We start from the raw sequence: 19,577 nt of genomic DNA, 5'->3' as shown, positions 1-19,577 counted from the left end.
AAGTTGACTTGCAATGTCCTCACATCTCTCTCTCTCTCTCTGAGGACAAATTAGATCGGAAATAATTGGACATGTTTATACAGAATATCTCAAACAAATTAGCTCCATGATTAAAACAATTCCACTAGTCAGCACTTGTTTGGTTTACAAAACACTATTATACAAACATCTCAAACCAGAAAAAACTCAAATAATCCTTTTATTGTTTGGAAATATAAAAACAGTTCAGATAATTTTTGCATTAACAACAAAAAAACTATGCACAATTACGTTCTTTTTCATGCAAGTGTTGTATTGCAAGGCATTAATGCAGCAACTTACTTTTCATTTAGTTCCCTACATCATTTAGTAACAATAATATGGCGAATGTAGCTATCATTATTTTTTCACAAATACTGCAGTAAATTCAATATTTCTACCAACATAATCTGAAATGGTAATAATTATAACAACAAACAAAAAATGTTGAAGAAAAAAAATCATCAATAATAAGAAAAAGTAAACCTTCGTAAACATAATTTTGATTTCCTGAATGAACTTTAACAAAATAATTGAGTTTTTAATATGACATGAATGTGCCCAAATTTGCGGAGGCAAATGCACACCCAGTGTTGTTAAAAACATGCTTCAAGGCGCAAAAGGCGCGCCTCGCCTTGAGGCGAGGCCCTTTGTGCCTTGAGGATGTTAGGTTGGTAAGTCTAAAACCAAACTGCACATTGATGGTAGAGAAGATAGTTAATGAATCAGAGTCCAATCTGAATGCATGTTTGGATCTTACTTGAATGATTCAAATATGGAAATAATATGCCAGATTTGGATTGGATATTTGACAGTATCAGATCCATTTGCGTCCCTAGTCCGTGGGATGTTAGGTTGGTAAGTCTAAAACCAAACTGCACATTGATGGTAGAGAAGATAGTTAGGGTAATGAATATCCTGTGTAGTTTTTCTTGTGGAACTCATTTAGAAAATAAAAACCAATAATTTTATTTCTTAGATACTTACGTAGATCAAGTTGTTGCATTAATGTTACTTTTACATGTTAATCTCATATTTTTCGGTATTTATTTGAGATTTTCTATTTCTTATTGGTTGTTGCATCATCAATAAAGATTTTTATTTATTTATTTATATTTTTAGATATTTTTTTAAGTTTTCAAAAACAAAAATTTGAGGCTTACGCTTTACGCCTCGAGGCTTACGCTTCACCTCAGTTTTTGGTGGAGCGCTTCGCTATGCCTTAACACTTTTCACAACATTGCGCACACCTATGTGTAGACTCACATTGCCTATTTTCTTATTTTGTCGAATGTTTTTGATTTTAAATATTTCAATTGTTTAACTATGGTACTTGAGCTTCAGCACCTTGAGGCTTACAACTCGCTTCATGGATGCTGCAACGCTTTGCTTCGCCTTTACGCTTCTAATAACCTTGCTTAGCACCATAGCATATGGAAGAGTATATAGGCCATACCTTCAACTTGTTTGAAACTGACTTCCAATTTACACAAGGAACTAAAAAGTACATGATGAACTAGCAAAAGTTGGCATGTTTACAATGTTTGTAAGGCCAATCAGCCATCTAGCCACACAAAGCTTTCAAGCTGTCTATTTGCACTTGCTCATCTAGGGTGTCTGCATTGTTCAATGGCTGAGCTAATTTCTGTGGTTTTTTGGTGTGCATGTGTTCCAGCACACATGGGCACATATAGCTAACCAGCTATATGGGTTTATCTAGCTTTAAACCAGAGTTGCTGGAAGCTTCTTAGATAGGTGGGAAGCCCGCTTCGGAAGCGCAACACTCCCTTCTGAAACTTGATGCGAATCTCGATTCTCTATACTTTCCACATAGTTCATCTATTCTTCTTAAATGTTCTCTCTCTACTTTTCATGTTTTTTATGTGTTTCCTCTTATGCTTCTCACTCACTTCCATGATGTTTCTCTAAATTGGTAGTCATCATTTTTAGATTTTGTTAAAAATTTAATGCTTACACTAAAAGATCATGAAATTTAAGAATGGTCACATTTATTTTAGTTTCTATGTGCATTCCATTTTGATTTCCATTCAATTCTTATCTCATTTTTTTTATTCCTCGCTCCCTGCTTCCTATACATTTTAAAATGCATCGCTTCTCGCTTCCCGTATAGTTTCCCATTTCCGCTTCCTAGGCTGACAACCTTGCTTTAAACCCTTTGTATTGATGTTAGCAGTATTCAACTGATGAACTTTTAGTAACTTATGTTTAATTTGTCATCAAGGTTACCATCTTATTATCCATTGCTTCTCAACACTTGGCATTCTTTAAAGTCTCTTCTACATGGTTGGCAGCTGGGGTTGAGTCACATTTACCACAAATGTCATATAAGACTTTGAAACATATTGATATAAAGCTAAATAACACAAAGGATGGGAGGTAGAAATTATCTTTTCTTTATTTATTGCAATATGTAAGTCAAGGCCAGAGAAAATGTTACCATTACCTTGTTTTTGTTGTTCATTTGGTGTTCGGATTTTCAAATGATCTGAGTCTAGTAAGCCTTTGTCCGTGGGCATAGGATCTTGAGCCTGAGAAATTTTACTTTTCCACAAATATGCACCTTTAACTGTTTAGTTCCTTTACTACTACCTAGAGGATTAGGATTTGAATATGAAGGCCGGTTTAATAATAAGAATTTTGTATTGACAATGTGTCCTGAATTTATGATTAAAGAATTATATCCTAAAAGATTAGGAGATAGGTTACCTTTCTGAGCATGATAAGGGATAGATAGTGGTAGAAGGAACCACAATATTTTGTCTTTCAATATTCCAATGCTTTGATTCCTTGATTTTTTTTCTAAACCGATGAGGCTTTAATTTTATGTTTTACAGGACATTTGCTTTAGTCACTTGTGCGATGAACAATCGCAACTAAGAGAGTTCAAGCTGTGATTGTTGGTCACAGGGTCAATCTTGTGACCAATTTTCACAAGATCAAAGGCATGAACAATCACAATTGGCCTATGTAGTCAAAAGCCCCGACTAGTTCGCCTAGTCGGTCCAGGAGTAAGTAAAATGCCTAGGCTTTGCAATTCCTAGGTGGGTACCTTAAAAGGTACCAATTTTGCCGACTAGGCATCGACTAAGGCGTCTAGTCAACGACTAAACTGCCTCCGCCTAGGCCTGAGGGCACTTTAGTCATTTATTATTCTTATATATTTTGTTATTTTTTTGTATATATATAATTATATATATGTGCGTGTGTTTGTGTGATTTGTTATGTGAAATCATGAAAACATGAAAACATGCTTGGTTATATATATATATATATATATGTGTGTGTGTGTGTGTGTGTGTGTGTGTGTGTGTGTGTGTGTGTGTGTGTGTGTGTGTGTGTGATTTTTTCTGTGAAACATTGAAAGCATGCACATTAATTTTAATTGATTATGTTTTTTATATATGTGAGTTTGTTTATGATGATTTTTTCTATAGAAGTCTGAAAACATGTGGTATCAGAGCCAAGAAATTATTCTTGGCATTTTGCCTCTTTTGGGTCTTGGGATTCTTTGGTTCGAGTTCATGCTTGGTGAAGGATTCATGATCGTTGTGTGGTTTGGATTCAAGGGAAATCTTGACCCGGTATGTATCTTATATCTTTAAAAAATATATATATATATATATATTTGTTATTTTTATTAAAAAACTTTAAATATTTTTTTAATTATCATCAGACTTGTTTCTATTAAATATCGTATAAGGCTTATTTGTTTAATCTTGTAAAATTATATATATGTATGGTTTTGAAATAATGTTTGAATCTTAATTTTTTTTCAAAATTTGCTTTGTTTGATATATATGTATATAATCTTATATGCTTGAGCATGCATTGTTGGCATTTAGATGCTTTATTTGAACAAGTCATGATTACAAATGTCAAATCATGTTTGAATTTATTATTGAACTTTGTTTTGTTCTCTTTTGAAAAATTATCATATATTTTAAAATAATTTGAGATATTTTAAAATAATGATATTTTGTGTATTTCACAAGTATGATCTTAAGAAATTTTGCTTAAACTTGTATTTAATTTTTCTCTTTACTCTTGGTGTATTAAAAATAACATATGAAGTGTTAAAAATTATGATCTAACTTATGAATAAATAATTTTTATATTAGTATTTGATCCTTGAGCACTTATGATTGCCTTACATGATGAATAAGATTGTTTATTTGTGCATAAGGTATTGAACATAATTTCTTATGGGAAGTCATTCACTTTAATAACTACTTTTTATGGTCCTTTTGTGGCACAATAGTTATGATATTAGGTGTTTCTCTTATTGATCTTTTTTATGGTACTTATGATTATGTTATTTTCTTAGTCTCATGGCATTATTTTACATGAGATTATGTTGCATACTTAGTTTTTAATAAAATATTAAGTTGAGAATCATGAGAAACTTCTTTGTGTTTTCTCTTTATGGGCGTTATAAGTGTTTCCTTCATGATTCACTTTAGTACTTGTCCATTATTGATAGACGTGCTTGTCCACCTAGATTTTTGGTAGACATGTATTATTGATTAAAAGACTCTTGATTCATTGCTTGCTTGCTATTTATAAAATATATTCTATCACTTGCATATACATGAGTTTTTTGATCTCTTTATGAGTATCCATGATTAGTTGTACTTGTATATGTATTTGGTTTTCCATATGGTACTTTGAGAATCTATATATGTTTTGGCCCTAGCATTGATTATCTCATAGTAGACTGGTAATCTAAATTAAGTTATCTCTCTATATAACTTGCTTATATTGATATGATTGCATTGCATTTGATTGCATCAATTGACACTTGTGATATTCATTCAAAGTTTTCATCTACCGTTATTAGGATTTGATTTGAAAATTTATTTTTTCAAATCGGTTCTTATATATGAACTCACTTATTTGAAAATTGATTTTTGTGAATATTTATTGTCTTCTTATGGCATTTATGTTGTCCAACATAAACTTTTATATGATGCATCATTTTTCTTGGTCTTGTTATTATTGAATCAACAATGTTTGTTAGGGTGAGTTGTGTGCACCTCGTTTTATGTCAGTCTAGATTGTCAACTTGTAGTTTGGCTCTAACTGACAATTATGTGATCTCTGATTGTGTGAGTTTGTTGAATCACTCATTTATTTTTGGCCATTGTCTTTATTATGAATGCTTATAATTATGTGTACCCGTAATGACTATCTATTTTTGAAACCATGGTATTTCGAATGATTGTTAAAGATTGATATTCTTATTAGTGATATTAGCTTGTTTTCATTACAAGCTCTTTTACCTTTACCTTTACCTCGTGTGTTTATTCATATTATGCCTCTTATCTAAGTGTCATTATATTTAAACAAAAGATCTTTATTCACACTTTCATGTGTGTTTTTAGCCCATTAGTGGCGATACTGTTATACTCTTGTTCTAGTCGCTATACACTTGTTTTAAGTGTTATTATATATAGACAAGAGATGTGTTTCAATGTGGTGAGTTATGTGCACCCATTGGTAATACTCTTGATCTAGTCGTTGATACACTTATTTTGAGTGTCATTATATGTAGACAAGAGATGTTTATTCGCACCTTATTGTGTGTGTTTTTGGCCATTAGTGGCATTCTTGTTATACTCTTGCTCTAGTCACTGATACACTTGTTTTGAGTGTCATTATATATAGACAAGAGATATTTATTCATACTTTTGTGTGATTTTTAGTCCTTTAGTAGCATGGTGATTATGCTCTTGTTCTAGTCGCCGATACACTTGATTTTTTATTTGAAGGCCTAGTGAAGTGATTGCTTGTGGTGGTCAAACTATTGTTAAAGTTTGCAAAATATCACTTCTTGATATGTGTGAGAATTTAAATATCTTCATATTTTTCTCAAATTGGTATTGATTTGCAAATATCATTCTCTTTGTTATGTGAGATTTTTAAAAACTCTCTTTGAAATTTCTAAACTTTTACTACTTGTTTTTTTCTTGTATGGAAGATGTACATGGATAAAAATTTCAAATATTTTTGCATACTTGTGATGTTTAATAAAAATCTTATTCTTTATATTGTGAGCTTTCTTGTGTGTGCCCCTTTGTGGGTTTTGAGAGTGTGTTTCTTAAGTAAACACTTGTGTGTTGTCCACTAGATATTGGACACCTTGGTTTGTAATAGAAGGATACTTGTTTCTTTACATTAAATTCATGCATTTTGTTGATAAAAATAATTATCTTTATTGTTGTTTCATGTGCATTAAATATGCTTTAATTGCATATATGTGTGTGTTTCATATTAATTAGCTTGTTCAAATTATTGTATGCATGAATTTAATTAGATACTCTCTTCGTGAGGTCTTTTTTTGAATTATTATATTTTATATGCATGTTATTTGAAATTCTTGGGATATTATTTATGCATAATTGTTTATCTCTTCTTGATGATTTATGTATCCTTTAGCGATCACATCTTCTTATCAATCCATTTATGTCTTCTTAAAAAATATGTTGATTTTGAGTTTATGGTTTGATTTCATAAAAATTGATCCTTGAGAAATACTCCTCTTATCTTTCTTAATGATTATCTCATGTTTCCAAAAATTATTACCTTTTTCTTGAAAATTTTATTTACGTGTTATTCTTGTTTTGAAAGTATATTGTTTTTTAAAATTTTATAACTATTGGGTTAGGATATTTTTCTTGTGTAGTTGGAACCTTTGTTTTGTTTTCTCTGCAAGTTCTTAAAGATGTAATGGATTGAGAAATGAATATATTTAATGCATCATATCATGAAGATGGATGAAGGCGTTTGTAGACAATCACCTTTGAAGACATTCAGAGACTTGTATTTCCAAAATTCTCTGATGCGACATAAAGATGAAGACTTCCAATGAAGACACTTAAAGACTTTGATCCTTTATGTTGATTATTTTTGTATTTTAAAACTTTTGGTATATCACACCGTAAATTTGAGGGGAGTGTTAAGTTGCACATGTATATATATGTATTTTCATACATATATATTTGGTTCATATTGTATATATATACATATATATATTCATATATATGCATATATATTTTATTTATAAATGATGTAATAGGTAAATACCTATTAAGGGTATTTTGGTCATTTTAGTTCTTGTAATGGGCCCTACCCATTAAGGGCAAAATAGTACTTTATTTTATTCTTTTTTTGTTTTTATAGGAATTATTTGGTCAAATACCAAATATAGCTGTTAAGTTTTTTTTAACTGGTCAACATAGAATTGACTAGTCAATAGAGCTCTTAGAACAATACAACAACTATATTTATAGCTGTTGAAACAGTCAAACAACTCTACTGAGGTCTCCCTCTCTCTTGTATGTGTATAAATTAGAGTTGCCAGTCGGGAAAGCGGAAGCGATTCGGGAAGCAGAAGCAGGAAGCGAGGCACTTCCAAAATTTTAGGAAGCGGGAAGTGTGGAACGACCTATAAGTGAATCAGGAATCGTCTCGAAAGTGACCTAGGAAGCGAGGGAGAAGTGAAAAAGAGAAAAAAGTAAGAAAAATAAAAAGAACACAAAAAAATGAAAAAAAGGTGAAGCGCGATTCCCTTAAATTGGAAAGCGCGCTTTTCAAAATTTTTGGGCGCTTCCCAGCACATTTCGGAAGCGCCACGTATCGCGCTTCCGAAACATGCTTCTGGGAAGTGCGCTTCCCCATATACTATGACGCTTCCGGCGACCCTTGTATGAATAGGGGCTTTTATCCCCTTTCATTTTTCAATGTTTCTCTTGAGAATTATGCTTAATAAAGATACATATTTTTATGTTTTGTGTTTTTCTATTTAGTTCTTTAACATTTTATATGCACTTAGTGCTTTTGTTGTTGCCCTTCATTGGTTATTGTATTGTCCCATAGTAGACTTGTGGTTGTGCACATTGTGATTGTGACCTTGTAAACCCTTAGTGGCATTGGTTTATGCTTGAGCATTGTTGTGATTGTTGTTTTTGCATTTTCTACTATTTTATTACGGTTTGACATGTAAGACGTTGGTTAAATGTAATGTTTTTAGTTATCATTAACTCTTATTGGTTAAATGTAAGGCTTTAATTGTGTATAAAATTTAGATTTTGTAGTTGTCTTTTATTTACATTGTCAGGTATGAGTTGCATGGTTTGTTATTAATTTAAATTATGTAGTTGCCTTCATATGTGTATTTGTGATTGTATTTTGTGCAATTCATCATTGGTTTATATGATATGACTTTTTTTATAATTTATGCTAAATTTTTCTGTTTTTTCTAGATTTTTTTTTGGATTTTTTGAATTTTTTATTAAAAATTTACAGAACATTTTCGATACGATATGATATGGTGTTACTTTAGGCTCGACCGATACAGGTAACAATACAATACTTACAACCTTGGTCAGGAATCCCCAAGGAATTCTAAGAATTCTTGCAATTTCACAACCTGGTCTTCTCCCATGAACACCAGCACCTCCTCTTCCCTTCTATCTACCAAGGTCTTATTTAGAAGGATTATTTTCACTTTAAAAATGTTGAGCTTTTCGCAATAACTTCTTGAATCCTCATCAAGCTTTCAGAGTCCTCTTTTTAAACAGTTTCTAGAGAAGAAAGCTCATCTCTACCCATGATGTTCGTCTTTATGTTCTTATTATTTGGTTTTAAGGCCCAAAGAAAGTCAATGACCTTTACCTCAAGTTTCTCCTTTAGAGTAATGGGCACACTTGACATAGTCATAATCATTTAACTCAACATGTATTATACTTCAAAGCTCTTCATATATCCACTAAAGGACAAACGACACAAGCTTGGATATTAACTGGATTGGGACTAGTGTACTATGTCCTCACATGAGTTAGTGATGGTTATCTAATTAAGTCTTATCATTCTTTATGTGCTGTTTTTCTTTTTGGCTTTCTCCTTATCTTTATACATGCTTTTGTCTCAGTGATAGCTTGTTACTTTTGTTTAATCTTTGCTCCATTAAAAAAAATCACTAAGTTGTCCTTGCTCTCATCTTCTTATCTTGTCCAAAAATAACATTACTTCTTATCTATACTTTTCTCTGATATATTTTCACTACGGGATCCAATATCTCTTTAGTGGCATCAAAACACATGAATGCCTTGGCCACATGTTGTTTCATAGATTGTGTAAGCAAGCAATCACAGATAGTTCATTCTCCCATTCTGTAAACCTGGGAATGTCTTTTATCGGTTTTATAAGTCCACTGATAACATACACAAGTCTTTCTTCAACCTGTTGCAATTTTTATAGTGTGACCATTCTTCATAATATCGTCTATTAAACTTTATATTGGTGATTTGAAATTTTGAGTATCACCGGGAAAATTTGGTCCCCTGTTTGATCGCCCAGACAACAACGCAAGGACAAGTTGACCTTGTTGCCACCATAGCCATAAAGTACTATATATTTCTGTCGATAAGCCCAAAGTGCATCATAGGAACTACATAAATAGGGTTCTTTCCGTTTCCTATACTTATTATGACTAGTTCCTTCATTTTGGTTGTTCTAGTCATGAAAGAGACCTGACAACTGTTCGGTCATTTTCACTTAGTCCTCTTGTAGCCTTACAGCATTGGAAGAGGCAACATCTTTTCTCATCCGCATCCCTGTGACACACTGGGCACAAATGGGTGGGCCCGACCACTCCTTTGGATGGAAATTGCTAGTATCTGGTTTCCATGTCAAAACCAGGAATGTATTTGAAAAAAGGGTTGTCTAGATTCCCTGGAACCGCCCTGTGACACACTGAGCACAAATGGTCGGGATGACTGCTCCTTTGGATGGAAATTGCCAATAGCTGGTTTCTCATGTCAAAACCAGGAGTATCTTTGAAAAACAAAGGGTTGTCAAGATTTCCTGGAACCGGATTGATCCTGTCCTCACTTTGATCATTGACCATGACTTATCTCCCTTCTTGAGAAAGGGGTTAGTTCCTCCTGAGCCACCTGAACTGACTCCTTTTTACCAACAACGCTCTTCCTCAAGCTATTCCACTTCACTAGAAAGGGTGCTATCTCGCCTATACAGTGAGGAAGGCATGAAATTTCTGTATAGTCTTTCTATGGTTCTACTAGTGAATAGAAATAAGTGCATGGTAAGAAGTTTGACTTAGAGTGGAGTCTAGAGAAAGAAATGTGGCAGGATAAGTGGGTCGCTCTTGTCCGTGCCTGATGCAAACAATGGAGACATGGGATGCTTGGAAGTTGGAACACAACGTCCCATGCATCCAGTGGCCCCCCTGGAGCAGTAGTGTCTGCGACACTTGGGACAAAACAAAAAAAAAATAAAAAAATTAAATGAAAAGGAGTGGAAAAACTGGGGCCAAAACTCGGCCTATCCAGGACACCCCTGCGTCTGGCCACCATTGTCTAGATAGGACTGTTCTATACAGTCCTGGCTATGCAATCAAATGGGCCCTCATGGAATGAGAGGCTATGGATGATGCCTCTTCACTACTAGATGGGGTACCATTCTCCACTAGAGCCATTTCATCGAAAGAAGCCATGAAATTAGACTTCCACTTCCTCCTTTATGTTGTACCAAACCTTTGTTCACATAGCCATAGACTTGGCGAATTCTCACATATGCTTAGTCGCTCCTCAGGAATGTCTAGATCGGCTGCACCTAGAGAGAAAGAATGTTCAATGTATTTTTGATAGAGGTATTAAAGTTCTAGTTTTTGCACCATGTTAAATATCTTAGCTTAGAGAGAGAGAGATGTGCGTATGGTCACCTTTCTTTTTCTTCTTCATAGTTTTTTTTGCCCCTTCCTCCTCTATGTATTTGATGAAAGTAAAACAAGGATCAATTTTGTCCTCACCGCCTAAGGGTTAACTAGGTGCTAACTAGTTGGTTAACCTAATCCTGGCCGACTGGGTTAACAAAGCAATATATCTAGAGAATCTAGAGTAATCATTTACAAGACAAATGCGAAGAAACATATCTAGAGAATCTAGAGTAATCATTTACAAGACAAATGCGAAGAAACATATCTAGAGAATCTAGAGTAATCATTTACAATACAAATGCTATATTTGGATCAGAAAAGAAAGGAATTAGAAACAGGCTCATACATCTGCATGCATCAACGAAAAAATGAAAGGATCTTCATTATTATTTACATACCAAATTGACATTCATGGCAAAGAAAACATTGATTACATAAAGACTCCAATAACTCATGATTGCAATGATCCGACCTATGTTGTTAAATGCCGACATCTTCTTTAACACTAGGAATGTCAAGGACTTGGGGCTTCTTCATAAGGCTATCAGTGATATAATGTTCTCCAGACACTTTGATCCCTTAACACACATCATTCCCATGGACACAAATCTTTCAAGAAAACATAATCTGCTATTGTCTGGTGGCCTAATTATTCATATAATTTATTGCTATATAGTACATCACAACATTGACAAGTATCAACAGTGTTCCTTTGATTGGAATTACTCCCCATGATGGGTAAGAAACCACAACTAGTGTTATTATCTGATCCTATGCCATTAGTTCTTCCATAACCGTGACTGACATTTCCATAATGTGACCATTATTCTTGAATGAATTTCTCAACCTTCATTAGCGTCAAAATAATATCCCTAAGCTAACCTCATCTACAGCCAACAAAGGAAGGATGGAGAGTTCTCATGGTTCCATTAGTAATAAAATTTTGAAAACCACATCGCCTGGAACATAAAGCACATAATATCACTTCCCATCTAATATTGAATGTTGAGTTAGGGCAAATGGAACACATTTATCTTTCTTTTTTGCAATGTAAAAGCTCGTCTTTAAGATTCATCATGCTTGCTTGGGGAACCTGCGCATAATTTTTTTTTTTCAGTTTATTTCAAAGATCAGCCACAAAAATTAAATCTATCACTTCAATTATGATGTTCTTTGATAAAGTGGAGTTCCAACCAATGAGACCCTAGCCTTTGGCTAACCAACTTTTATATGCTGGATTGAGAACAATAATAGTCTTGGTTTGTCTTTCAATTGGTTCTTCTTTGGGAATCAATTTTGGTGGAGGATCTGAAACGATGCTGTTTCCAAGCCTTACGAATTTAATATAAGGGACCATAATCCCTTTCTAGACAAACTAAGAGTACAAGTTAATCCGAATTTTTGAAAAAGAAAGACTTGAATAACAAACAATCCATCTAGAAACAACTAAGCACCAACAATGTAGCAATTACAAGAGGAAGAACTATTCTGAACCAAATCATGTCTAGCAAATAGGCTATCGAGTTAGTGATGATGTCAACAATTGCAATAGGCTAGTGTCAACATTGGCATTAGAGGCAGTGATGAAAAAGAAGGGAGAAGAAAAAGGAAAAGGTAAAGAAAGAAAAAATAAGCACAAAGAAGATAGGTGAAGAGAAAAGAAGAGGAAAATAGAGAAAGAAAAAGACAAATAAGAAGAATAGAAGGCAAAGTGATGGGTCAGACAAATAAGAAGAATAGAAGTCAGAGTGATGGGTCCAAACCTCTGTGAAGAAAAGTTGGTGTGATACCATGAAAACAACTTGTAGCTAGGGTTTGCCAACAAACCTTAGCTGTTTGTTGGATCTTGAAGTAGCTTTTAAACAACGTATAAGCCACATAATGGCTTATATAAATGTTAATGTACAGAGATACTAGATGCTTAGTAAAAGAGGAGAAATGCACATAAGGATAGGAGAATCTTCTTGGACTGGATTCTCTACCAATGAAACTTGAATAGAAGAAAGTAGGTGCATCATGTCATCAATATTAGAGAAAATACCATTTAGGAACCTACATTTTAACCATAATTTTGAAAACTAACCTTAAATTTCTAAAATTCCTGATATAGGCGACAATTTCCTGGAAATGGTCAGGCAAGGACCTAAGATTATTGTCCATCATCTAAACAGATATAAAATAGGAAAATATTTTTAAATCCCTATATTGCCTTTGGTGTTAAACAAAACCTGTTTACCTTTGTCATGTAATAAGTTTTCTAGATTCCACTTTGGAAGGGGAAAGTCATTCTACCATTGCCCAAACTCCATAGAGGACGAGGACTTCTTGTATTTGAGTTGGGGATTCAATTCGATCAACAATGGAGTGCATAATCAAAGGCCTGCAGAAAGGGGTGATGGAAGAAGGAAAAATATCAATCATGGATGAATTAGAGAGATGTTTCAATGACCATTGAAGGTAGGGATTTTTGACATCGTTGGAGTCTGATAAAGGAATTCAAGCAATGACCTAAATAGGTATTTGCTTTATGTTTTGTTTTTTTCCTTTTTATAATTGTAGCTGTTAAAACCATGCAAATTGTTAGCATCTATTTTTATAGTTTATTGGCAGCAATATTGATTCGGGGTGGGGAGGTTTTGGGGATCGAATGAGATGGCTGGATGGTTAGGTGGAACTATCATAACTGAGGGGTCTCGGATTCAAATCCCATAGAAAAGCTGTCCGGAAAGATGAGGAGTGGAATGCATGGTGAAGGAAAATGGGTGGGGATGGTAGGGAACGAGTTGGGAAAGATGAGGGAGTCTGGGGTGTAGGGTATTTTTTTTCAATTTATTGCAAAAGGTAATTTTGTTATTTCACTGCATATAATCATGGTGAGACTAGGTTAAAAGCATGGAGGTAATGTAACTTATGATTTTACCCCTGCACATATTTCTCAACAAGCTAGATACATGTGGAACATTAGAAACTCAAACCACTGCTCTTTATGTTTTACTAATTCTGATTCCATCTGATCACTGATTTCCCATAATTTCTCATATTCTTGTGGCTCAAATCTTTTATATAGGAATATATGTTTGATATCTGGCTCATATTGTATTTGTCTGGAATGTGGAGCACCTGAACTGGTTTATGTGGTTTTGCTAAATTCTGGAAGGCTGTTCAGATATCTGGCTGATATTATATTTGTCTGGAATGCGGAGCGGCAACTGAACCGGTTTATGTGGTTTCTGTATTGAAAGGCTGTTCCTAACATTTCATGATTTGCTATGTATGAATAGGTGGAACAATTGGAGCAGGAGGTGGCTCAACTTAGGCAAGCACTTTCAGATAAACAGGAACAAGAACACGTCATGCTTCAGGTAGTTTCTTGCACTACTGATCCTTTTCTGAATTAAAATGGGCATAAGTTGTGCACTTCATTTTCTTGTATTACTTGCTAATAAAATATTGAACAATATGGCAGTAAATAGAGCTTCATTGTTATCATTTAGGCTCTGGCAAATTTGAGTCTGACAAATGATGGCATTAGTAGGTTCTGATGCGGGTAGAGCAGGAACAGAAAGTAACTGAGGATGCTCGAAGATTTGCTGAGCAAGATGCTGCAGCTCAAAGATATGCTGTTAATGTGCTCCAGGTTCTTTCATTTACTTCATACTGTTTCAAAATTTGAGTTGTTTGGCTTCATAATCTACTTGCAAATGCTGCTTTGCAGTTTTTGCATATCCTTTAATAAGTTCGAGTTCAGTGGACTCACAGTTTAGGTACTTTTTATTTTTTTTCCTATTCTTTTGAGAAAATATTCATGGAATTCCAAGGCATAAAGGTCTTATTTGATTGCTTGTTTGCACAGACACCTTCTATGTTTGCATGCGCTTTGTGTACATTTTTATCTCGTATGTTTTTTTTCCTTGTTGTTTTCTTGCCATTTTCCCAGTTCTTGCTTTTTCCTGAAGGGCGACTTGACCTTTTAATATTTGATGGTTTTGTATGTACTTAGAGTGTTCAGCGCATCTAGGAGAATTATTTTATGATCTCATTCTCATGTTTCTTTTCCTTTTTAAAGTTTGATTGTCATAATCTGCATGTGGCTTCTTGAGATTTTTTTTTCCTGTTGTTGGGGTTGGTGGTGAGAGTACCCAAGCAATGATTGCATCAGCCTGCTTCCATCATTTTCTGATAGATTGGTGCACCATGAACTTACATTAATGATTAGTGAAAGGCCAGACTGTATTTAGGAGCCAGGAGGAAGGAAAAAACTTGTCACATGGATACGGGGATACAGCCATTTTTGTGAAGTTTTCAATGTCTAGTATATAAGGGACAGTGTGAGGCCAAAATTGAGTATCCATGTGACTTGGGGAATAATACATCATTTATTCTTCTTTTGTAACTTAAATGGTGGTGGAAACTTTTGAAGGGTATAGTCGGGCCTCATCAATAAAGAACATATGTGGACTTGGAGCTTAGCCTTGGGCCTTTCAAAATGTTGGGTGGGATATCATCATTTGTTATTGGGATAGGTGATGGCCAAGGTAAGGTCCTCTTCTAAGATTCCTTTTATGGTTGGATCCATGGAAATGTCCATTTCTCATGGCCATTGCTTTCCTCGAGACAAATCTTGGGTTTTCACAAAGCATCCGTGACGTATGGAGGTAGGTTTGCATAATCTGGTCAACCAGGCGGAACTTTGATGATGGCCAAATTTAACAAATCTATCACTGATATTCATTGCAAAGGAGAGCTAGAGGCTTATTTTGGTCAGGTCTTGCTTTATAGCCAGGCTTTCAAAAAAGTTTGCTACATTGCCTTCGTTGAACCATGGTGAAATGACATAGTATACACTGCATATGCAGATGTTGACACCAACCAGACTTTCTCAATTGCATGGATGTTACAAAGGAAAAAGTTCACCCCTAGATAATCTTTAAGAAAGAGCTGCTTGGTTGATTCACCTATTTAAAGATTGCAAAAGTTTCAAGCTCTTCTACTTAGACTCTGATGACAGAGTAGAGAAACAATAGATGTGTTTGTCTCACCAAAAGATCTGCTCTTAGGGAAATGGTTAAGGTATAAAGTGAAAAAATGGCTGGCAATTTAGTAGGGCTGGGCTGCAAGTACGTGGTGGGTGTTAACATGTAAAAAATGTATATAATAATAATATTCATATTATTATTATATATATATATTAATGTAATTTTAATTTTAATTTTCTGTATTTTTTGCTATTTTATTTAAATTTTTTGAAAGTCTAGTTCTAATAGAACTCAACTTACATTATTAGTTAAGTTCCACTTGGAACTTAACTAATAATGTGGTTACATTTATAACCGTTGGCTACAAAGGAGAGCTCCTTAAGAGCTCTCCTCTCCCACTTGTATATAAAGGGGTGCATCCCCTCTTGTATTTTCAATTCCAATGCTTCTTAAGCATTTGGTGTTTTCATATCAATAAAGAATATTTTATTTCTTCTTTTGTTTTCCATTATACCCTTTTTAAGGGTTATGCCTTAGTGTCTTTTTAGACACCTTCTCGTGCGGATCTAAGTTCGTGTTTGGAAGATCCTCTTTTCATTTCATGGTATCTGAGCGAGGTTCATCCTATATCGTGAAGATTTCTTGCCTCATTTTCCATGCCAAGCTTACAAAAGTGTTTTATCACTTTGGTTGGGGGTTTTAAAGCCTCTTTTAAAGGAAGGAGAGAAAAGAAAGGCTCGTTGCATCAAAATATCGTGTTTGCTTTCTCTTACTCTTTCTTTCTCTTTCTTTATTTCTTTTTTCTCCTTGTTTTATCACCTTTGTAAAAGATGGATGATCAAGATAAAATCACCATCATACCCATGAAGCTAAACGACACAAATTATGTAATGTGGGCTTCAATAATGAAGCACCACATATGGGGAAAAGGGTTGTGGGCCATAGTAGATGGTTCTGATTTGGAACCTAAACTTGTTCTCTCCAAAATAGAAGGTGATAAAGAAGTTCCCTTGACCGAAGGGGAAAAAAGCAAGGCCTTAGCCAACTATGAAAAGAGTTGGAAAGAATGGAGAATAGGGCATGCTAAAATTATGTCATGGCTAATCAATAGCGTTGACATAAAGAAATGTTCTAGTTTTGCCAAGTTTGAGCATGCCGATAAGGCGTGAGAATATCTCAAAAATATGTATTCCCTAAAAGATATTGCACATGTGTGCAATCTTCAAGAAAAGGTTAGATCTATGACCCAAGGTGACAAAACTATACGAGAATACTATAATGAATTATCTGAACTTTGGGGTGAATTGGCTATTCTAGAGCCAAAATGGCATTGTCCAGAAGATATTGAGCTCCGACAAAAACAACTTGATATGGAGCATTTTTATCAATTTGTAAACGGTTTAAGACCGGAATTTGAGTCAACGAAATCAGCTCTTCTTCATCGAGGAAAAGTTTCCTCTATTGTCGACACTATAGATGAATTAACTATGGAGGAAAACAGAATCAAGAAATATACTCCAAAGGCTGAAGATGATTCTGTTCTTGCTGTATCCAGACTAGGGAATCATGTACGATCATATAGACCACCCCATTTTAACCGCCAAGGAGTTGATTATGACAAGAAAAAAGGTTATCTGCCATCATTGTTGTAATTGGGACACTACAATCCTCAGTGTCCTAAGCTTAAGGAGCTCAGAGAAAAGTGAGCTGCGATTGATGGATCGGAGCCAAAAGATCAAGATGCACCAGTTTCTATGGCACAACTAATGGAGATTCTCTAACCTCTCATCAAAGGGGCTTCCTCCTCATCAGAAGCTTCGACTGGGGCAGTTGTTTCATCTTTTTCTGATCCAGGTAACTTTCCTTGTCTTCTTGACTCTGGTGCTTCATTCCATATGACCCAAAATGATAAAAGTTTATCCGAATGTATTAAAAATAAAAAAAGTGTGTTAAAACTTTTTACAACTGATGAAACTTCTTTTGAAATAGAAGGAATAGGAAAATTTGAAAAAATCCATAAAACTGAGAAATTTTTTATTCCAGAAGTAAGATTTATTCCCCAACTAAATTTAAATCTATTATCCGTTTCTCAAATATCTAACCATGGTTGTTATGTTTCCTTCTCTTCTCATGGTTGCTGGGTACATGATCACCGGTCAGGAAAGCTGATTGGGGAAGGCCATAGAGAAGGATGACTCTATTACATGTTTTTTTTTTTGAAATGCCAAAAAAAACTTTTTGTTATAATATTCAGAAAAATGAGTTGGAGTTGTGGCATAAAAGACTCGGTCATCCTCGTATAGCCAAAATCCAACATTTTTCAAATCTAGAAAAATTTTGTAATTCTGAAATATTTTCTTGTAAAGATTATATTCTTGGCAAGATGAAAAGATTGCCATTTCAGAATAGAACTTTTGTCTCTTCAAGACCACTTGAATTAGTTCACTCGGATGTTTGGGGTCCTGCACCAATAATTTCTAAAGGAGGATTTGCTTATTATGTTATCTTTGTCGATGATTATTCCAGACATACATGGATTTACTTTCTAAAATATAAGTCTGAAGTATTTTATACTTTCAAACATTTCATAATATGCTTAAAAACATGTTTCAAAATGAAATTTCTATCTTTCGCACAGATTCAGGGAGAGAATTCTTGTCCATAGATTTTAAAAATTACCTTAACTTGCATGGCATCAAACATCAAAGGTCTTGTTCATATACACCCCAACAAAATGGGCTGGCAGAATGAAAACATCGCCATATTATGGAAACCACTAGGACTCTATTAATAGCAAATCAAGTCCCAAAAGATTTTTGGGCAGAAGCTGCCTTGACTGCCACTTATCTGATTAATCGAATGCCTTTTTCTTCTTTGCAAAATATAACACCAATTAAAAAACTTGTGAACCTTTCTTCAGATTACTCTAGACTGAGAGTATTTGGATGCAAATGTTTCATATTTACGGACAAAAATGATAAACTTTCTTCCCGTGCGATTCCTTGTGCCTTTTTAGGATATGCTGAAAATAAAAAAAGATATAGGTGTTTTGACTTCAAAAATAATAAGTTATATGTATCAAAAAATGTTTCTTTTTTAGAAAAAGAGAGCTTCTTTGATTTTGAAAAACCAAAGGAAGTCACAGAGTACTCCTTTTTGTTAGATCTAACATCAAAATCTGATGAATATGATTATGACTATAACTTTGATGATGATCAAGGTATTATTGACCTTGATTACAATGTTGACAATGAAGAAGTTCATAGAGATACTAGTATACAATATTCAAGACGACGAGAGCCTAATCTTCCATGTGCACTTGAAAGATGTTTTGAAATTCCAACCAGAAGGTCATCCCGAGTCTCAAGGCCTCCAACAAAATTTGTGTCATACGAATCTTTCTCTCCCACATATAGGGTAGTTATTGCATTAATTCACTCATACGAATAACCATCTTCATACTATCAAGCCAAGAATGATGTCAAATGGGTAGAAGCCATGAAAATTGAGTTAGATGCACTTGAAAAGGCTTCTACATGGTCTATTCGAGACCTTTCACTTGGAAAGAAACCTATAGGGTGTCGATGAGTTTACACGGTTAAAACTAGGAGTGATGGTATTCTTGAAAGATATAAAGCCCGTCTTGTGGCTAAAGGTTATGCCCAAGAATATGACATTGGCTACGAAGAAACCTTTGCCCCTGTTGCTCATATGACAACAGTCAAAACCTTAATTGTCTTAGCTTCCATCAAGAAATGATCCATATTTCAGATGGACGTAAAAAATGCATTTCTAAATGGAAACCTAATTGAAGAAGTGTACATGGA

At 34.4% G+C, this 19,577-nt stretch overlaps 1 protein-coding gene across 4 annotated transcripts in view; it reads left to right on the top strand.

Annotated features, from left to right (window-relative positions):
• LOC149839580 (uncharacterized) overlaps positions 1-19,577 on the top strand; it is a 54,944-nt gene that overhangs the window by 19,539 nt on the left and 15,828 nt on the right. For 3 of the 4 annotated variants that reach the window (XM_090002640.1, XM_090002643.1, XM_090002641.1), the window contains exons 14-15: positions 14,056-14,136; positions 14,310-14,411. In XM_090002640.1, the coding sequence (XP_089858766.1) occupies positions 14,056-14,136; positions 14,310-14,411 (183 nt within the window). Of the gene's footprint in view, positions 1-14,055; positions 14,137-14,306; positions 14,412-19,577 lie in introns of all 4 variants that reach the window. The other variant, XR_016431335.1, reaches the window with a different exon arrangement.

The sequence above is a fragment of the Nuphar pumila genome, chromosome 4 (assembly GCF_984573655.1).
Source record: "Nuphar pumila chromosome 4, dmNupPumi1.hap1.1, whole genome shotgun sequence".
NCBI lineage: Eukaryota > Viridiplantae > Streptophyta > Magnoliopsida > Nymphaeales > Nymphaeaceae > Nuphar > Nuphar pumila.
This window is presented reverse-complemented; position numbering and strand designations above follow the sequence as displayed.